This window comes from Vanellus vanellus, assembly GCF_965231255.1.
Source record: "Vanellus vanellus genome assembly, chromosome: 3".
NCBI lineage: Eukaryota > Metazoa > Chordata > Aves > Charadriiformes > Charadriidae > Vanellus > Vanellus vanellus.
The window spans coordinates 128,682,484-128,698,713 of NC_138907.1; the positions used below are offsets into that span (position 1 = coordinate 128,682,484).

The window sequence follows — 16,230 nt, forward strand, 5'->3', positions numbered from 1 at the left end:
ACTGCTGCACCTCAGCACCACACCAGCCCGAAATCCCCCCCCGCCCCCAAACACCCCGCCAGGCCCTGAGCCCAGAGACACCCACCCTCACGCGCGCGCGCGCCTCAGAACCGCAGCAGGCCCTGACACCCGCACCCCTCGCTCCCCGTGCACAGGCCCTACGCCTGGACACGGCGCCAGACGCGAACCCCAACGCCCCGACCTGGCCGCGCTCCCTCACCTCAGCGCCGCCGCCATCGCTCCCGCGCCTTCCAACCCGCGCGCCTTCTTCCCGCCCGCCCAGCCTTCCACTTGCCATTGGTCCAGCGCCTCGTCACTCACCTGTGCTCTGTCGCCATTGGCCTAGCCATGGCGCGCCGCTTTGATCCCGCCCTACCCGTTTTCCAGCCAATCAGATAGTAGAACTCACCACCCACCCACCCCTCTTCCGAGAGAGACTCCGATTCCCAGCGTGCCTCGCGAGGAGCACTGCCTGTGTGCTGGGCCTCCTTTGCGGGGGATCATGGGAGTTGTAGTCCGTGAGCGGTGCAGCGGGGAAAGAGGCGGTTCAAGGGGCGGGAAATTTGTGATTATGAGGGGACAGGGTGAATTGAGAGGCGCTTGCGAAGGTTGAGGGGGCGGCGAATGGGTACCCAGCAGTGCGTGTGCTTTTAAATGGGCCATCATTGCCTCGCTGTGAGGAGCATCCTCCATAAACGGTGGTTACTTGCAATGGAAAAGCAAAACCCCGCCGCCCAGAACGAACCAGAACGCACACTCCGGAGGCCATTGACCCCTATCCAGGAAAAAAAAACATAAAAAATAAAATAAACTGTGCCCGGGCCCCCACCTGCGGCCTGCCAGAAGCACCCCCCGTCGACTGGGCTGGAGGAGCTTCGCGCATGAGCACATACAGTAAGCGCACACTGCAGAAGTGCGCATGCGCAACGCGAAGAGCCAGCACTGTTGCGAGCAGAAAACGCATGCGCATCACGCCATAGCCCGTCGCCGGAATTTTGCGCATGCGCAACGCTCGTATTGGAGTCACCGCCCGGAGAGTTGGCGCATGCGTATGTGGGAAGGAAGGCGCGCTCTCACGGTACTGCGCATGCGAGATCGCTCCGTGCTCATGCGCCCTACTCCCTTCCGCCTCCCCCGTCCCAACAGCCGTTGGCAGTCGCTGCTGGAGCGGGAGAGCAGCCGCCGTGTGGAGCCCTGGGCCGGGCGGGCTGAGGAGCCGCCGCCATGGTGTTTTACTTCACCTCCAACGGTGAGTGGGTGAGGGGAGAGCGGCTGGAGGCCTTAGCGCCCACGCGGGGTGGCGGGGGGCCTGTGGCGGGCCGGGTCCCGCCGCTATGAGGGGAGCGCTGGGCCGCGCCCCTGCCCGGTTCCTCAGCGAGCGGGGCCTACCGGTACCGGCACGTCCTCCCGCCCCTCTGAGCACCCCCGTCAATCCTGTCGGTGCCTTTTTGCGAGCCTGGGCTGGGCCGAGTGTAAAGGACCCGGATTGGGCCGGAATCGCCACAGCTTAAAGTCATTTTAGAAGCTGAGGGGTTCCCTGAACTGAGGAGCCTCTTATTAGCGGTTACAGAATTGTAGAATAGTCTAGGTTGGAAAAGAACTTTAAGATTATCGAGTCAAACCATTGACCTAACACTGCCAAGCCCACCACTAAACCATGTCCCTCAGCACCATGTCTGCCCATCTTATAAATATTTCCAGGGATGGTGACTCCGCCATGTCCCTGGGCAGCCTATGCCAGTGCTTGACAACCCTTTCTGTGAAGAAATGTTCCCCAATATCCAATCTAAACCTCTCCTGCCACAACTTGAGGCCATTCCCTCTTGTCCTCGCTACCCCCTCCTTTCAGGGCGCTGTAGAGAGCGAGAAGGTCTCCCCTCAGCCTCCTCTTCTCCAGGCTGAACACCCTCAGTTCCCTCAGCCGCTCCTCACCAGACGTGTGCTCTGAATCCCTCACCAGCTCCACTGCCCTTCTCTGGACATGCTCCAGCCCCTCAATGTCTTTTTAGTAGCAAGTCTTGTTACTAACAGCCTTGAAGGGATAGCAGTGCCAGGGAGTGACTTCTGAAAAGCTTTCTTAAGTGTACTGCTGTCAGGAGTTTGAGGGAATGCATAGTGCATAAACTCTCTTGTTATTTTTCCGTTAACATAGACAGATCCCTTTCATTTGCCCATGTGAAAAGCTTAGCTGCTGCTGAAGCATCAGAAATCTGTGGTTTGATGCAACATGGGCTGATGATGTGGAGGATACTACATCAATATTCCTTTTTGGTTTATCCCCAATCATTTCACCAACACATAACCTCCTTGCAAAACTTTCTGTGTGATTTTAACCCCTTGCCCATTGTCACCACAAACTAGTATTTTTGGCATTGTTTCCCTTGGCTCTAAATGTTAAGTTCCTTAATGAGAAGCATTTGAGTGGCTGCTTGATTTTTCTTGGACATGAAAAGATTTAACACTCTTGTTTCTGAAATAAATTTGTTCTTGGGATTTGTTTAAAAACTTTTTTTTCCTCTGTTGTGGAAAATAAGGCCCTTTATACACCCAGTGAACAGACACACTGGCTGTGTTGATCACTTAACCTGACACTCAGATGGAAACGTTTTCTGCGGATCAGCAGGCTGCTGCTGAGAAGTTCAGAGACCTTCCTGGACGTGAGCTTTTTGGTGGGGAGGAAAGAGCCTGGTACAACACCTGAGAGATGTGTAGGGAAACTTGGAGGGGGGCGAGGAGCAGACAAGCTAATGATGTGACCAATCTCCTTCATTTTCAAATGAAAGCTCTGCAGAGGGTTTCTGATGCATTATCATCAGTTGTGCTGCCAGAGAGAGGACTGCAATAAGAAGACTGTTGCAGTTTGCCTAAAATGTGTTTCACTCTTCCTAACGTGCGTTAAATCATATGGGTTTTAAGTAATCTCCTTTTTGGTTATGTTAGTGTTCCCCCACTGTTTTGGCAGGATGGGCTTCGTTTTCACAGAACCATCAATAACACAACTTTATTTTTGAGCATTTAATTTTACACTTACGGGTAGTGCCTGTAGTCATGATGATCTCACATTCTCTGGACTCTTTTGCCTGTCCAAGGTGGATTTTTTTCCAATTTTAACTCCCGCAGGCATATAATCCTTTCCTATTTTTGAATTTCCATTTCTTATTACCTCATTACTAAACTGAAAAGTGTTGTCTGGGCTTTGTGCTAGTGATGCAGGATTTCCGATACAAACGCCCTCAGGAAGGACTGAGTTTGGGATCCAAGTCATTTCACTGCCAGAGTGGTAGCACATAAATGAAGTGTGTCTACTATTTTAGTGACTTTGAAAACATGAGATTAGACACCGTATTTTCAAAGAAGGCTTTGTGGAGGCAGGTTTGGTCACTTGCATTTCATTTGTTTGCTCTTAGTCTTTAATTTACACACTATCAGCGAGTGACTTTAGAAATCCTGCAGTGACTTCTGTTTGTTCTGCAACAGTATATGAAAATGCAAATCTGTGACACTGCAGCAGGTTGTTTCAGCCACTGGCTGTTAGGATGTGAAGCCATCTGCTGAAAACCCATTTTTGGTAATTCTCCGTGCTGAAGTGCGAAGGTCCTCATGAAGAACAGCGAAATTTCAGTGCAGTGCTGAGGCTTGTAGCTGTGGCTGCAGCATTTGCTCACGCACAAGGTAATTGTTAAAAATCATAGAAGCTAGAAAAGTGACACAGTGGTAGATAGCATTGCTGCAAAATTGGGATTTCTCTGCTGCCATGTACAAGAACGGAGCATTATTATTTTTTTAAGCAGGTTGCTCAGTGGTTTCTTCGACAGGACTTCCCTGACTGCAGCATCCTCTTACTGCTCTGTGTCCGTTTCCCAGCTGTGCTGGCCTTTGATCCAGACGCTGAAAGGACAGTTGTTTGGTTTCCCAGAATTGGCATTTTCTTTGCTGCCTGATGAAATGAGCCCTAAAGAAGACAAGGACCTTGTTTTAAGTGTCCCAAAAAGGCACAGATGAGACAAACAAGTCACCAACTGCTGTTTATGCAACTTCAGTCTTTCCATTGAATTTTAATCGTCCCAGGCTACTCGATGATCTTCAAGGTCCCTTCCAAACTAAACCGTTCTGTGATTCTGTATTGGGCTTCTGGTGCTTTGGGGAAGCAAGGGCCAGGGAGGTGAGCTGTTTCACTCAAGGCCACCCAGAGAGTTAATCCCAGACTGAAAATACAATGTCAGCCTTTCTGACTCACAGACGTGTGCTGAACTGAACAGCTTATACCATTACACAGATGCAGCCTGAACCACCTGGATGTTGAGGGTGTTTTGCCCAGAAAGCTGTTCCTTGCTGGATAGTCTTCCATGGAAAGCGGTGGAAACACCACTTTGGAAAGTCCTCTGAAGCATTTGGGACAAACTTTGGAGGAAATGCAAAACAAACTTCCTTTATCCCCCAGGAGGGAAGTGGGATGGATGGATAAAGCAGATTTCATTCTAATTTCTGTGACCAAGACTGGTGTGTTTGTCATTTCTTGCCCAATTTGTCCAAACCCCTTTTGATATGTTTTCCTCTTTCTATCCCACAGTTGTTCCTTCCGTTTACACCATTTACATGGGAAAAGATAAGTATGAAAGTAAGTACGTTCATGTAATGATGCCTAATGACTAAGATTTAGATTTGTGGGGATTTGGGATAATTTTGAAAGGATGTCAGGATGTCTTTGTGTGTGTTAACTTGAAATATTCTTTGAAAACTTGTCCACCCTTGCAAGTGATTCTGACTGTGAGAAACACGCTCACTGTATTGAATTTTAGTCACAGACAAATTCAGTGGAGCAAAGAATATTTATTACAGGGCTGGGAGCTACACAGGGGATTTCTCCTCCCGTGGCTCACTTTTTTTTCTTACAAACGCTTGTTTTTATTTCTTATTACTTATACATATTCATTTTTCTTCTTGGAAAATAATTTGCATAATCAATGAGTTTTTGGAATGCAACCTACCCTCAAACACACCCCCTCCCTTCCAGCGGCGCAGGCGCTGTGCTTTCTCAGGTGTCTTCCTGGCGGTCGTCGGAGGAAGTCTTTATCACCATGTCCTTCTTGTGGCTTCTCTATTCTTTACACTTCTGCAGTTATCTTAGCTAACCACCCCACCCCTTGTTTTGCAATGGTTCGGTACTTTTAACTGTTGCTTTTGTCTGATGCCTAACTCTATCCATTTTCTAATGGCATAGCAAGCACATACCCATCTTAGCTGAAGCCATAGCAAGCACACGTCCATTTTAGCTGAAGCAAAATTATTTTGCTAAATCACTTATTACATGACTTGCCCCTCTGAAATCCACTGTGTTACTTTTAGTTAGGATTGATACATTTTGTAAGTCCTCTAGGCAAAATAAAAGCTAGAAAATAAAAATATATTCCCTTTAATAAAAAAAAAAAAACAGTCTAGAGAAAAATACTGATTTTCAGGTTACATCTGATAATTTATTGCAGACCAACCTTCCGTTTCGCTGCTCAGTCTGTATTTTTCCCCTCTCCGGTGAGCATTCGTACTCCGTAGGTTTCCCATGCCTGTTCTTTCCCTCATGGTGAAAGTTGCGATTCTGCTGCTCCTCCTGTTCCACAGCAGTAGTTGATGTGAAACCAGGATGTCTCACTCAAAAGGAAAAGTATTAGTGTGGCTGTTTTGAAAACTTGCCCTGAAAGTCTCCCCCCATTAGACTGATATTTGAAGAACCATACTTTCACTTAAAAAATTCAAAATTATGTGATGGAGGTGGTCCTGGCATACCTGTTTCTGCCATACCTGGAGCAGGCAGGTGTGGCGTTAAAGCCCTCTTCTCTTTCAGTTCAGTCACTGTGCAGGGGCTGACCCACAGCGGGGGGTTCCTGCTCGACAGGTAGTTTGATTTGTTGCTGATGAGGCTTTGCTCATCGATACTTTTATTCCTACAGATGAAGACCTAATAAAATATGGCTGGCCTGAAGATATCTGGTAGGTACTGAAACTCGCTGAAACAAATTGCCTGTCATTATGCAACTGAGCCGAATGATTGCAGCAATCCTCTCACTTCCCCAGGCACTGGAGAGTCTCTTTTTTCCGAGGCCACTTAGCAGTTTAAACAGTGTCCCAGGGTGGAGGTGGATTGCAGCAGACCCGGGTGCAGCTTTGGGACCCTGTTGATTTTGACTTTGTTCCCCTGCATCTCCCCCTCTATCCCGCGCTTTGTTCATCGTAAGAGCTGGTCCCTTCGTAAAGTTTTTTGGGGTTTATCTCTGCACGGAGCTGCTGGAGTAGCAATAACTCTATACGCGGATATTTGTGTTTCAGAATATAGGTGATGACGTGGTGTCTTTGGGGCAGAGTTAAACGAGAAGGGCACCCTGGTATTTGTAAGAGAGAGCACCTCCTGAATTGGGCGAGAGTAGGAGCTCCTGAGTATCTCTGTACATGGAGAAGCCAAACCAAAAGGCCAGTGGAGGACAGGGAGAGCGCAGGCACAAATGTGTGAGATCACAGAGCGGTCAGACGGGGCCTGAGGTTGGAGCCAGAAGTTTTTTGAGGAACAGTAAATGCTGCGCCCAGAGAAAACTGTCTGTTATCTCCCAATGCTTTTTCCTCTGTGTGTGCCTCGTGTCCCCCCTTGTGTGCGCCGTGGGCAAGTACTGGCCTGGCCTGGAGAACAGCCGTCGCTGTCTCAGGAGTTGGGAGTTGGTGAGCTGGAGCAGAGGAGTTTGACGTTTTGATTCCTGCTGGGTGAAAGCTATGTCTGCTCTAAGCAGACCCGCTAGAGCTGTGGCCAGGCAGGCAGAAGGAAGCGCTCCGACATCTGTGGATTGGTTTTGGCTTTTAAGATCTCATCAGAAGAGAAAAACAAGAGAAGGGGAGTCCCCAGTCCTTTTACCAGGAATTGGCGGTATCTTTGCTGGCTGGATTAGTCCATAAACTTTCCAGACTGACGAGGTTTGTGAGATGTTTGCTGGCTTCTAGGCACTGTCATGCAGACCAGTTGTATGGCTGTTGTTGCCCTCTCCTTCACTAACAGTTTCTAACAGGAATCACCGTGTGGGTTGTGCTCCTTCTCGCTCTTCTAGGTGGCCTTTGCCAGGATGAGTTGAGGTGTCTTGGTAGAACTGGAAGTTGAATAGGTAACACGCTAACACGCTCCTTAGAGGATGTTTTGTCAGCAGTCAGCTAACTGGCAAGGGAATATTTTTTTCTTTTCTGGCGGAAAGATTGTACTTCAGCTGAATAACACACTGTTGTAGCAGTATCACATTCGTTTTCGGTCTTATGTTTGTCCTATCACTACATAATTTAAGGTATGTCTATACTGTTATTTAGGAGTGACCTTGACATTCATCCTCAAGTTACCTGAACCATGAAAGTCACCTTTTCCCATCTCTTTTGTATCATTTAGCTCACCAATATCATCCATGTTGCTTTTTCTCATATCCTAGTGCCATCTCAACAAAATATCACAGGTCATCTTGCAGAGGTCTCTGGGGAATTGTTCTCTTAACGGTGTCTGGCACCTTTTAGACTGATTTCTGCTCAAGAGGGGTCTGGTGGAATTGGGATAGGAGGCTCAGGCTCAGGAGATACAAGTGAGAGTTCTTGTGTTGGTGATGGGGGGTTTTCTGTCTTGCAGCAGGAAGGACAAAGTCCTGTTATGTTAAAAATAAAATGGTGTAAAGAAAGGTTGGGACATGAGATCAGTTCTCCCCCTACTCTGTCCTTGGAGGTTTTCGGGGTTGGAGGGAGTGTTGATTCAGGACAGAGGCTTAAAATATAGGTGGTCGTGGTAAAAACATAGTCAAATTAGAAGAGGTCTGGAGAAGGGCAGCTGGAGCGATAGAGATGAACAGCCGTGCTGTAAGGAGGGACTGGAGCGGAGAGCAGTCTTCAGTCTGGAGAGGAGAGGGCTGAGGAGGATGATCAAGGTTTGTGAAATCTTGGAGGCAGTGGATGAAGTGACTGCAGCACTGTTGTTCACCTGCTATCAGGATTGGTACCCACTGAAACCACTAAATCCGGTGCACTTCCCAGACAGCGTCGCTTGTTCCCGCTGGTGGAGGCAGAGCACTGGGCTCCATGGACCATTAGTACTGACCAGTGAGAAATTTTGGGTTGTTTGTTTTTTTTTTTTTTCTCTATGAGCTTGAGACCAGTTGTGTAAGTAGTGTAACCAGCAGTACCTGCCTCAGAGTTTGTGAGTTGGCTGTTTCTCCAAAGAATAAATAGACAGACCAAAACACCACATGCATAGGCTCATCCTGTGACTGTTGCCTGCATGTAGTACAGCAATTAAAAGAAAAAAAAGGGAGGGGGAAAGGTGGTTGGTTTTTTTTCAGTCTTCCATTGAGAGGACTGATGTTTCTTGAAGGATAGGCTCTGACTCCCTTGCCTGCTTTTAAACGTGTATATCGTGAACACTTCTATACTTTTGCTGTCCATGGAGCGGCTGTTTTGTCACTTGTTAGGAAGTAAGTCTCTCAGAACAGATGACCATCACTTATCCTCTGATAAATGTGCTTTTTTTTTTTTATTCTGTAGGTTTCATGTGGATAAACTCTCTTCTGCACATGTATACCTTCGATTACACAAGGTAATCCTGTGACACCTATATTTAAAAACATTAATAATCCCCCACATAAGAACTGCACACACCCCTTCTCCTGTGATTCCTGTGCCCAAGACCATCTTTGCTCATGTGAACCATTAAAGCCTGCAGGGCTCCCTAAGGGTGCAGGTAACCACCAGTGTGGGGAGACTGAATTTACAGCCTCTGTTACCAAATATCATGGGGAGGAGGGGGAAGTTTGGTGTGGGCCAGCAGAACGATTGATTTCTGGCTTGGTACCAAGTGCGTATCAAGGAACCATCACCCCACCAAACCCAGGAGAATACCTTTGAGATAAACAGGGTGCAGATCGCTCAATTACAGTATCACAGTATGCTAGGGATTGGAAGGGACCTCAAAAGATCATCTAGTCCAATCCCCCTGTCGGAGCAGGAACACCTAGATGAGGTTGCACAGGAAGGCGTCCAGGCGAGTTTTGAATGTCTCCAGAGAAGGAGACTCCACAACCTCCCTGGGCAGCCTGTTCCAGTGCTCTGTCACCCTCACTGAGAAGAAGTTTCTTCTCAAATTTAAGTGGAACCTCTTGTGTTCCAGCTTGAGTCCATTACCCCTTGTCCTATCACTGGTCGCTACTGAGAAGAGCCTGGCTCCATCCTCATGACATTCCCCCTTTATATATTTATAAACACTAATAAGATCACCCCTCAGTCTCCTCTTCTCCAAACTAAAGAGACCCAGCTCCCTCAGTCTTTCCTCATAAGGGAGATGCTCCACTCCCTTAATCATCTTAGTTGCCCTACGCTGGACTCTCTCCAGCAGCTCTCTGTCCTTCGTGAACTGAGGGGCCCAGAACTGGACACAATATTCCAGATGCGGTCTCACCAGGGCAGAGTAGCACCACAATTGCTTGTGGTGCTTCGATCCCCTCCTTAAAAATGCTGTGGAAGACTCCAGTCTTGTAAAATGTGGAACGTGGAGGTCCGGGCTGTGTTTGCAGAGCATCATGCCCTGCTTCCTGGCCTTCATCTGCTCATCAGTCCCTACAGCGCCGCAAGCCCCTCACGTTGCCTTGCTCTGTCACAGGGGCAGACGGTGGATGACATCCCTAAAGAAGTTTTGATAGACTGTGCCCACCTGGTGAAGGCGAACAGCATTCAAGGTAATACTGATTCCCGGGAGCCCGGGGTGAGGTGCTTGTGGCGAGTGTTTCTGATCCGCACGAGCGTGTGGTTTTTTGGATCAAACGTTTGTGGTGTTCCTGCTGTGGTGCTCTCTGTTAAGCCTCTGCCTGCGGGTCTTACGGGAAGCAGATGTCGCTTGCAGCTGCCGGGGCTGCCTGTTACACTTTCGGAAGGAGGGATTTTAAATCTCTGAAATTCCCGTCTGTGCCTGCATATTGCTGTCGGAGCCAAGGAGGCCTTGCAGTCTCTTCTCTAACACCACCTTGGGGCCCCCTTCCCATAGTAATCGCTCTGCTGGCAAAGACGATCTCCATCTGGAGTTCGTTAACACTGCTGCAGCGCTCATGTTACTGCAGAAAATGATGTCGTGGTGTTCTTCCGTTTCACTGTAACACTGGAAGGACGTCTCCCTTTTCTTCTTTCTTGCCTAGCTAGTAATGTTTGTGACAGGAATAACTGCCAGTTTCCATGCGCACGCGAGACTTTAAGACCTCTTTCAGCAGGCAGAGAATGGAAATGTTTCCCTCCTTTCCTTCTCCCCTAGGTTGCAAGATGAACAACGTCAACGTGGTGTACACGCCGTGGACTAACCTGAAGAAGACAGCGGACATGGACGTGGGGCAGATCGGCTTTCACAGGCAGAAGGATGTAAGTGTTTGCACTTACAGGTGGCAGACTGTAACCTTTCCGTGTTAGGAACAGAGTGGATTGTCTTTGGCATTTGCCCTAAAGCCGGAGAATCGTCCACTCCTGAAGCGCAAGAGAGGTCCCGGGGGGGTGTTTGGACTTGCCTGAACATCACCTGAAAATCGGCGGTTGAGTGTCAGCCGGTAGCAGAGTGTAGCCAGTACAGCATGTGTTTCCAAACTGCAGCACAGTGTAGCTGACGAGTCGTTGCTGATGCCGAATGGTATCACGTGTAGGGCTGTGCTATCCGCTTGAATTTATCTCCACTGAAATAATCTCTTCCCACAGCTGAAGAACCTGTGTATGAGCAGTCACTTTAGATCAGCTCACAGGTAGCAGTGTAATCACGCGTCCGGACGGACTCAGGAGTTGAATTTGCTGTGCAAAAGAGGGCTGGGGGGGGTCCTGGAGGTGTCCGTCGCTGTGTTAGTTTTACTGTCTCTTCTCCGAGAGCTGTCTGACCCCGTGCTGCCTCTGAATTTGTTAAACCTGTTAAAAGACAGAGCTGCTGAGCCTTGGTGGAGGGTCAGGCCAGTGTACTAAGCTATTCCCAAGCCTGACCTAGTGTCTGAAGATAATGTTATGCTTAAATTTTAGTTATATAGCTTGGCTGCTGGGAGAGAAGGCTCTAGAGATGCGGTTGTTTGACTACAACAGGTCTGTAGCACGGCAAGAAACGCTAAAAACCTTGCAGTCAACAAGCAGCACGTGAGCTTCTCATCCCAAAACGGTCTGCAGAGACCCCCTGCCACCTCTTCAGGAGTCGGCAGAGACCGGTTCTTGTCTCTTGGCCTCTTTGTTGAGGCATGTGCCAAGAAATGAAATTAGTCATGCTTATGGATGTACTTAGCAATGCTTATGCTTCTTAGCTATGTGCTGCTGAGTGTTGGGAGTGGGCCTCCTGTTGCTGTTACACAACCTGCTGAATAGGCCTCAGTGGCAGTGATTTTCCTGAGCGTCTGTTTTTGTGGGATTCAGCCATGTGTAAAGTGGAAATAGGGTGTTTTCTTTCCATTGAGAAAGTGCCAGAATATAAGTATTTTTTTATAAGGATCATAGTTCTTTGCACTCCAAAGGTGAAAATGCTAACAGTGGAGAAGAAGGTGAACGAGATCCTGAACCGGCTAGAGAAGACAAAAGTGGAGCGCTTCCCAGACCTGGCTGCTGAGAAGGAAGCCCGGGACAGAGAGGAGAGAAATGAGAAAAAAGCCCAGATCCAAGAGATGAAGCGGAAGGAAAAGGAAGAGATGAAGAAGAAGAAAGAGCTGGAAGAACTTAGGTAAGTAATAAATTGTAGTGCCAGCTTTCATCGGCAGTGGGAGAGAGTCATGGGTCAGCAGTTTCTGTTTAATAGCGGCCCGGCGTTACTCAGTGTTCAGCTGACCTGCTCTGGCATAGACGTCTGCATGGCCCAGTGAGTTCCTTTGTCTTTGGAATAAATACATTTTCCCCATTTCTCCTAAAACAAGCCTGGACGTTGAACCATTGTTAATAGGAAGGACTGTGTCTTTTGAAACCTGTCCCTAACTTGGGTGAAATTGGGCAAGCTGCTTGGCACTCTCCGTCATTGGGATGGGAGCAATTGCTTCCAGCTTTGCGCGAGCCTTGGAAAGCGCTGAGCTTTCGCTAGAGTTCTTCAGCTTCCTCTTGCGTACTGGCGTCGACTAAAACCAGTGTGAATCCTCAGTCGCACGCTCCTTTGGACACAGAATGAGGGATGGTGTTTTGAAATGTCATACTGACCTTTCTCTCCGTGCCGCAGCGCGTGTGAGCTTGTTCCTCGGTACTGACAGCCCCGCGCAGCACTGGAGGTATCCGCTGGCTGGCCCCAAAAGCTCTCTTTTAAGCTTTAGTAAGTCGTGTTTATCTGTGAATGACAGTGAAACCAGAATTTGAAAAACTCGGGGATTTCCTGGGTGATTCAACACGTGGATTGCTCAGAGAGAAGGGCTTCGAGAAGCAAACTGAACTGAGCCGTCAGCAGCAGGTGCGTCCGAGGAGGGGGCCTGCCTGCTGATTTAACCTTGCCCCAGAGCTGCCTCTTGGCCCTCCCCCAAAGGAGAGGATTTCCTACCTCCTGGGATGACCTAGCTGGTAGTTCCTGAACAAAATTGTGGAGGAGTCTACGTGGTGCTCCTCCTTTGTCTGGTTGTTTTAATTAGCCAAAAACTAGGAGATAAACAAATAGTTGTCTAACCTACTTGAGTTCAGAAAGGAAAAAAATGTGGTTTTCTGGTGCTTGGCCCTGTTGTATCCCAATGCCTCTCTGTTGGGGGGTTTGGAAAACATATTGTGCAAGATAATGTCATTTCTCTTCCAGGAGCTACTCATCGTTAATGAAGGCTGAGAACATGTCCTCCAATCAGGTGAGAGCCCACAGAAACCTTTCAGAGACGGCTGAAATTCAATGCGGGATCCTGACGGTACAGCTCCCGCATTGCAGTCAGGTTTTGGTGACTCCTGCATGACAGAGCACATCTCCGTCACCCCTGCTCGGTAAAGGACGTTGCCACTTTCCTCCGCTTTCTGAGAGGGCCCTATTGCTTGTGTGTCAGCCAGGAGGAGCCTGTGCTGCTGGAAACATGTGCAAAGTCCTCCTGGTCCCCTTCCCACTCAAGTGAAAGACCAGGTAGAGCTTTTAAGTGCGGCACCAGGCTTGACTCTCCTTCTGAGCTGTTTGGGCTCGTGAGCAGAGGAGTTCTCCCTAATTCATAGAATCGTAGAATCACGGAATGGTTTGGGTTGAAGGGACCGTTAAAGGCCATCTAGTTCCATCCCCTGCCCTGGGCAGGGCCACCTCTCCCCAGCCCAGGTTGCTCCCAGCCCCGTCCAACCCGGCCTTGAACACCTCCAGGGATGGGGCAGCCACAGCTTCTCGGGGCACCCTGTGCCGGGGGCTCACTGCCCCCACAGTCAAGAATTTCCTCCTCAGATCTCATCTCAATCTCCCCTCTGTCAGTGTCAAACCGTTCCCCCTCGTGCCATGGCTCCCCTCCCTGACCCAGAGTCCCTCCCCAGCTCTCCTGGAGCCCCTTTAGGCACTGGAAGGGGCTCGGAGGTCTCCACGGAGCCTTCTCTTCTCCAGGCTGACCCCCCCACCTCTCCCAGCCTGTCCTCCCGGCAGAGGGGCTCCAGCCCTCCCAGCATCTCCGGGACCTCCTCTGGACCTTCTCCAACATGTCCTTCTTGTGCTGAGGACTCCAAAGCTGGAGTCTTTAGCAACCATGACCTGCGTATGCCACCTTGTTACTTCAAGGCAGGGGGAAAATGCACGTTTTTAACAAGAAATAAACTGGAGGCATACAGACAGCAGCTTGGGGAGGGATGAATAGAGGTGCAGAAGAGGAAGCTTGAAGGGATGTGCTTACAGAGAGTGAGTAGGTGTCAGCCTGGGGCTGGAGCAGTGTAACATGGCTGCAGACTGATGGTGGAAAGAGAGCCAAAGCGGAGAGGAGCTCAGGGAGAGAAATGAGGAGGTGGATCACAGAAGGGCTGGGGGCTGAAGTTCAGAAGAGGTCCTGGTGTGCACTAGATGCACCTGTGCTTTGCCTGAGGTCTGGCGCGTCTGCTGCTGCCTCCTTGGTGGGACCTTTGGCAAACAGATCTTAGAGCTCCTCTGAGCGACCCTCGGTTTAAAATCCGCCTTTTGCATCCTAGTCCCTGACTAACTGCTTAGAGGAGTGCGTGGTTTTCGGGAATTCTTGATTTTCCTCCTGGTTGGCACGCAGATCCCCTTTGAAACTTGAAGTGGGTTGCAGTAGGAGCGTCTCCCGACACGCACAAGCAAACTGTGCCCCATTAGTGACACTGGCCAGGGAGAGGCGCGGTGGCAATGCTGTGCGCGAGGGTCTCCTCCTCGCAGCTCCCGACCCCCACATGATGCCGGCCTGCTTTGCTTCTCCCGGCTTGGAAAGGAGCTCAGGTTGCGATGCGGGGATGGGGCAGGAGGCTGGTGGTGAGAGCTTGGTCTCTGGTTCCTCCCAGGTCGCAGCGGACGGGCTGCGCTTGCAGGGGAGCGGTACACAGCAGGGACAGCAAATGGCAACTGCTGTTCCACAACGCAGAGCCTCGCACGGGGCGGCTCCCGCTCCAGAGCTGCTGTTGTGCGTCTGTTTGGTCTGATTTTCCCGGTGTTTGTACTGAAATGGCAGGAAACCAGAATAAATGGCAGTTCTGAAATCCTGCTGAATGCACCGTTTCGCCATTTTCCGTTTTAATGTGCACAATGATCCTGATTTGTCTTTCTTCCCACAGGATGGCAACGATTCAGACGACTTTATGTAAATAAGGTCTCTCCTTTCTCAATCATGAGGTGGTTTGGGATGTCTTAATTTGTCACCATCGCTAAGAATGCCAAAAAAAAAAAAAACCCAAAAAAGTGAACTCTGACTCCATTTCTTCAGAACCTGGTTGGTTCTCCCAGCAGCGTAACCAGCTCTGTGCCACGGACAGCTTCTGAACAGAGAAGATCTATATGTCTGCACGTACATCTCTCTTTTTTTCGGGGACGTGGGTGGAAGGAAGCAGAAATGACTTTCAGTTCTACAAAGACGATGGTATTTATTCTAAGGGAAGGGGTCGGTGGACCTTTTAAGCCGCTGAGATTTAAAGGAAAGAAAACAAACGCGCGCTGTCTCTCCGCTGTCCTGCCAGCGGGGTGACTCGGAAACTGTTGCCGTTAACTCGGTGTGTATAACGAAGGCGACGCTGCCGACCGCCTAACTCTTCTCTGGGCGCTGGCGATGGTCAGCGAAGCTGCGGGATCCCTCTGCTGTTGCGGGGGGGTACGTTTGGACAAACTCACGGCTGCTTTGGAGACCTCCCCGGCCCTTGCTGGCGGTAAATCTGGTGGCTCCTCGTTAAATACGGAGCTCCAGATGACGAAGACCGAGCTGGGCTGTTGTTGCAGCCGACTCGAGCGCGCGACCACGGGCTGTGGTATGTGTCGTTAGCACAGCGTGAGAATGGCCCCACGGTGTGTTTTCTTCTAAATCACACTTTGATTCTTGGGCTGTTCCTTGGAAACTTTCTCTGGTTTGTGAAGAAGAGTTGAGTTTTGCGCAGCGTCTGTGCCTGTCCGGGCCGGAGCTCTCGCCTGGGCGCTCCGTAAGGTTTTGTGGATAAGTCTGTACGAAACGGTCACGATAATCCTTGCAGCACCTGTATATATGTCACGATTAAATTCATACCATGCTGGTAAAGCGTGCTGCTGGGTGGGAGTCGCCCGCTGTGCTGACAGCGGAGCCGTGAGGGTCTGCGAGTGTTTCGGGCAGCAGAAGGCTGTGCAGAGTGCAGCCGTGCTGAGGGGGGGGGGATGGCAAAAATCTTCAAAAAATCTGGTTTTGGGATGCGTCTCTGGGTGCTGCAGCCTCGGCAGGTGAGGGAAGAGCCCCTCCGCCTCTGGCCGTGCTTCTCCGCACGGCAAAGCGAGGCTGTCTCGTGGCGCAGGGGGGGATTTTGGGGGGAAAATAGGCAAAAGGGAAGCGCATCCTAACGCACTGAAACCGTGGCGGTCTCATCAGAGAATTACTGAATTATTACAGGAGAAAAAAACTACCCTGCTACAAGTCCCAACAATGCACTTAAACTTATTTTATGCACTTCCCAGCATCTTCCCCCCTTCCCTTTGGGTCCCGAGGGGTTGGGATTGGGACTGGGAAGGGTGAGGGGGGCCAGGCCTTCATCAGCCCCCAGTTCCTCGCTGGGAGCAGGAGGATGGTGGGCTGTGTCTCCTCTTGCTGCTCGTGTCCTGTCTCGGCTCGGGCTGACCTGAACCTGGGGTGACTC

At 49.9% G+C, this 16,230-nt stretch overlaps 1 protein-coding gene across 1 annotated transcript; it reads left to right on the forward strand.

Moving 5' to 3' along the window:
* The first annotated feature begins 1,132 nt into the window (after positions 1–1,132).
* Positions 1,133–15,644, forward strand: CCDC25 (coiled-coil domain containing 25). Its single transcript, XM_082481833.1, has 9 exons — positions 1,133–1,249; positions 4,571–4,618; positions 5,946–5,985; positions 8,548–8,599; positions 9,659–9,734; positions 10,301–10,404; positions 11,520–11,722; positions 12,764–12,809; positions 14,698–15,644. The coding sequence occupies exons 1-9, from the start codon at positions 1,225–1,227 to the stop codon at positions 14,725–14,727; spliced, it is 624 nt and encodes a 207-aa protein (XP_082337959.1). The 5' UTR covers positions 1,133–1,224; the 3' UTR covers positions 14,728–15,644.
* Positions 15,645–16,230: the final 586 nt, after the last annotated feature.